At 40.2% G+C, this 4,738-nt stretch overlaps 1 protein-coding gene across 1 annotated transcript; it reads left to right on the forward strand.

The window, feature by feature from the left end:
- Positions 1 to 1,758: 1,758 nt before the first annotated feature.
- Positions 1,759 to 2,825, forward strand: LOC149168522 (uncharacterized). The gene is made up of 2 exons (XM_089424908.1): positions 1,759 to 2,548; positions 2,728 to 2,825. Exons 1-2 carry the CDS (start codon positions 1,759 to 1,761, stop codon positions 2,823 to 2,825), a joined length of 888 nt encoding a protein of 295 aa, XP_089281034.1.
- Positions 2,826 to 4,738: the final 1,913 nt, after the last annotated feature.

Raw genomic sequence — 4,738 nt, forward strand, 5'->3', positions numbered from 1 at the left:
ATTCACTTTGCAAGAGTTAGCCATCTCATCAATAGTAAAAATCAATAACCTTTTGAGAGAGCCCTCTCAGGCTAAGGAGGCTAAGCCTTAGTAAAAAGATTGGTCTGAAACAGTTACACAGAGTCTACCTAGTCAGCAGCCTTCCAGTGCTTGATTTTGTGATAACATTTTGGTGCGTCTGCCGGGAGTCTAAAGATTATTCATTCCCGAAATCATGAAGCTGAACTTCTGAAGGTAGCAGGAGCTCAGAAGGTTTTCAAGGCTGCAAATCTACCTTGGCGACTCCATTGTTGAAGAATTCAAAATTCATACATTCATGGTGATTCCACTGGAGTTATGAAGGACCCAGATGCTACCATTCTTGTTTCAAGGTATGCATGCATAGATTTTTCAGGAATTCATGGTTTCCGAAATCATTTTCCCAAGGATGCGTATTTTCTAAGGAATGGTCCAAAACTCAATGGAGAAGATTTGAGTTTAACTTTGAAGCATATATCAGATTTCTGTGATTTTACCGAGCTTCTTAGAGTTAAACATGAGGATGTTTGCATTATGTTATTCTATGATTCATTTCAAGGGAAATGTAAACAGTGGATTGAAAGCTTTCCTACCAAATCCATTAAGTCATTTGAAGACTTTTGGCTTATGTTTTTGGAGGAATGGATGGATAGATCAGATGCGGTGGCAAACTCTCCTTCAATTCAAGGTTTCAAACAGTGGAATGATCATCATATTAATGAAGAAATAGTTGAAAATTTTTCTTTGTCCTTGTCTTCTTATCTAAAATCATTTGACTGCAAGGCAGAGGATAAAATGAAATTTTTGGATGAATTTGCCAAGGACATTGAGAATGACATTGAAGGTTTACAAGGTCAAATTCAGGCATATAGTTTTCATAATCATGATCATTATTTTCAGAAGCCTTCTATGGCAGAACACAAGGAGAGAGTGTTGGTTCCTTTCTCTTTCACGGTTGAGGAAGTGTACACTGTTGTTGAAGATCAGTTTGCACAACCAGAAAGTTACGAGAACCATCAAGCTGATCATGTATTCTGGGATCCTATAGCCGACTACATGGAAGAGTTTTACTCTTCAGTATTTCAGTTCTTCTATGAAGGTCAGAGGCAAGTTCAGTGGCAGTGGTCATCGCCATATCATAGTGGCTCTGAACTCCGATGCAGTCAAAGAAATCAAACATCAGATAAAACAAATGATTGGCTACATTGGAAATTTCACATTGATTGAGCTGAAAGAAATTTGAATTGTTAGGGTAGGTAGGTAGGAAAAGGCAAATAAGCTCAAGGTTGACTGAGCATTTTTTTTTTAGTAGATGTAGATTTCTTTCTCCTGCAGTGATCATCAAGCTTAAGCCCGAGGTGAAGGCCCCAGAAGCTTGAAGGGGATGATTGTCGAGCAAATTTCAGTTTTTCATAAATGGATAAAGCACTGGACCTGCGAGTTCTTAGTGTACTACAGGAGCACACTATCCCAAGTGGAGCTACTGTTATCACTGAAAATTCTAATGCCAAAATTTCAAAACCGCTCACAAAGCTCTTTAGGTTATTTCATAGCTCATGTAATAATTTTTAAGTGTTTCCGCAGCGCATAAAGCCTTTTTGTAGTTTCGCAGCGCAACATGTTTTAGGCTGCGCTACAAAATTGGGGATTTGCTCGAATCCATAGCAACTGTCATGCAAAATAGCTCTGGGGTGTGTTATCATTCAAGAAGAATAACCTTTCATATCTCTTAAAAGGCAAATGGAGCTTACTTGTAAACATGTGGTTACTGAAGCAAAGGTGGAAAGCCTTGAGGGATATATTAGAAACCATAAGCATGAAGTTAGTTCATTGGAGTTGCGGGCAAATGAAGAAAAAACGAAAGCACATGAGCAATTATCCAAATATGAAAAGATGGAAAACTTTGTTGCTGAACGCTGGATACAGATTCAACAAACAGAACAGGCTCTCCATATAGCTGAGGCAATCATGTTAAGGGCCAAAGCACAAGCTGCAGCAAAGACAGATGATTTAATCAAGGCATATGGAGCTTTGCTACCACCTTGGATCGTAGTTCATTTACATAAGTTCAAGGCACTTGTGGCATCGTATTGGGCAGAACATGCAGAACCTGTCGTCAACCTTTTGAGAGAGAAGGTTTCAGAAAAGGTTGTTGCTGCAAATAAAAGGGCAAATCTGCAATTTGATAAATGGAGTTCTACTATGAAGAAACAATGGCAGCAACTTATAATTCTTGCATCTCCACATATAAAAAGTATAAAAGCTAGGTGCATCAAGAGATTTGAGATGTTATGGAATGCCGTTTTTCCTCACCTTGTCAGAGGTCGAGAATTTGTTGAACCTCAGGCAAAGATGGTAAGGAAGTTTAGCAGACCTTATATTGCAAAAGCTGCCAGTGTTGTTCGGCCACATCTTGATAAGGCAAGAGTTGTTTTGAGTCTTTGTACAGACCAGGCAGCTGTTGCTTATAGAATATTTACTGTGTACGCCACTACTTATCATTATCAGTTACAAGGTTCTGTCAGGCAGGGTACGTTGGTCTGCTTGCACAGATGTTGGATGGCAAGCCTAGCTTCTCTCAACAACTTGCTGTAAGAGCACTGTTGTGGCCCTCATAGAACGCTTTTATGATCCCAGCTCAAGGATCTTTCTTTAGACTTCTCAAATTAAATACACCTGAATGACCCTATGCTCTATGGGGGACTGCAGGATCAATTTTCTCTGGTTTAATTGGACAAACATTGGCCATCATAATGAGCAATATGCTTGAAGTTTCTGTTACACCGATAAGAAAAGGAAATGCTTAATTCATATTAGTTTCAATCTCAGGTCAATCTGTTGTTTTCGTTCTGTCGTGAAATGGGGTTTTCATCAGTTGTTCTTGTGGGTCATGATGATGGTAGCTTGCTTGCCTTAATGGCGGCTGAAGAGCACATTCCTGTAGAGATGTTCATCAGGTAGAAGCTAAAGATGTTGTGCTTGTCGGTGTGAGTCCAAATCATCCCTTCAGCGGAGGAATTCTTGTCAATTGGAATCACAGGTGATGGTAATTGCATACCTATCAACAAGGTAGGCGAGCCTTATTCAGATCCATATAGTTTCCTTGATAAGCAATTCAGGCTCCTCAGAGAGGACTTGTTGGCACCTTACAGAGAAACCCTGCAGAAACTTAGGAATAATTCCGGGCCGCAAAAGCTGAGAAGGTTATGTGATATTCAAGTATACAGGTCCGTTAGATATGTTGGCATGAGAGCAGGTCACGATGGTGTGGATTATGGTGTTTTCCTTTGGGAGAATTCAAAACTTCGGATGAACAATTCCTTGCTCTGTATGTCTAGCGATGTCGCTACCCTGAAGCATATCAGATTCATAAAAGGCTTTGCGACTTGGAACAACAATCTATATCCCAAAGTATTGATAAAAAATGGTCGAGAGAATTGAAATTGCGTGTGAATGGAGAACGCGGTTGATTGAAAAATTGAATTCTTAGCTTTGAATGGATGCAATTTTTCGGAGTCTCAAATTCCCGGAATTAGAGAAACCAGCAGAGAAGCAGTTAATGATGTTCAAGTTATTGTGGCATCTTTATAGCTGCAGGATGCTCAAAAGGTAATTGAAGGGATTCCTAATACAACAGCAGTCGAGCTTGATATAGTTGATAAAGACCATCTTCTACAATATATATCTGAGGTAGATGTTGTGATAAGCTTATTACCTGCCAGTTGCCACACGCCAAATTGCGCATGCATGCATTGAGTTAAAAAAGAATCTTGTCACGGCAAGCTATGTCGGTAAGAACATGTCAGATGCAAATGAAAGAGCTAAAAGTGCTGGAGTGACGATTTTATGTGAAATGGGATTAGACCCAGGAATAGATCATATGATGGCAATGAAAATGATAAATCAAGCTCATTTCAGAGGAGGAAAGATCAAGTCTTTTGTCTCATACTGTGGAGGCCTTCCATCACCTGCTGATGCAAATAATCCATTGGGCTATAAGTTCAGTTGGAGCCCTGTAGGAGCTCTAAGGGCGGGTCGTAATCCAGCAGTTTATATTTCTGAGGGATTCTTGTGCTCTTGTCTGCAAGAGATGGTATCGTCTGGAAAGTGTAAGCAGGCACACAATTCGAATAGGGGCCTCAGACAGTCCTGATGGATGCGTAGGCTTGCTAGTCCAGCGCTTTAGTGATCTACGTTGTGTGTACGTGGATGAAAGGCTGCCAGTGTCGCTAAAGCAAGATTTACGCTTTCACCTTGGAACTGGACTAAGGTCATGCAGAAATACTAATGCTGGAAGTTCATCGTCAAGGCGGACACTCAAAAGAAATCACTCTGCAGAGAAACATGGAACAGAAGAAGGTGAACTGCAAACTCGTAATCTGTCAGACATTGGTCTTAATATTCTTGGACGGGGTTGTCAAAGACTGGAAAAGCTGAGTTTAATATGGTGCTCTGCAGTCACAAGTTCGGGCCTAGCATCAGTGGCTTAGCATTGTAGCGTTTTGAAGGCCTTAAATTTACAGGGCAATTTCTACTGTCGTTTAGTGCAAGAAAAATCTGAGAATGACGGTTCTTATATACTTTAAAATTTACCAGTAAAAATTGTCTTCTCGTAGGATTTGGTGAGGGCAGAGGCAGTTTGTGAATACAGTATCAATGAAAGGAAATTTTAGCTTCTGGAGTTTGCCTTAGCAGCAATAAATCGAAAACTTAAGTTTTG

The sequence above is a fragment of the Pinus tabuliformis genome, chromosome 4_2 (assembly GCF_031772625.1).
Source record: "Pinus tabuliformis cultivar Carrire ecotype Pingquan chromosome 4_2, CPIR1, whole genome shotgun sequence".
Lineage (NCBI taxonomy): Eukaryota > Viridiplantae > Streptophyta > Pinopsida > Pinales > Pinaceae > Pinus > Pinus tabuliformis.

What these genes read in the sequence shown, in the direction of transcription:
- LOC149168522 (XM_089424908.1), top strand. Translation starts at nt 1,759, where the DNA reads ATGGAGCTTACTTGTAAACATGTGGTTACTGAAGCAAAGGTGGAAAGC. An exon ending in ACAAGGTTCTGTCAGGCAGG is followed by an intron (nt 2,549 to 2,727) that starts GTACGTTGGTCT and finishes GGGGGACTGCAG; the next exon opens with GATCAATTTTCTCTGGTTTA.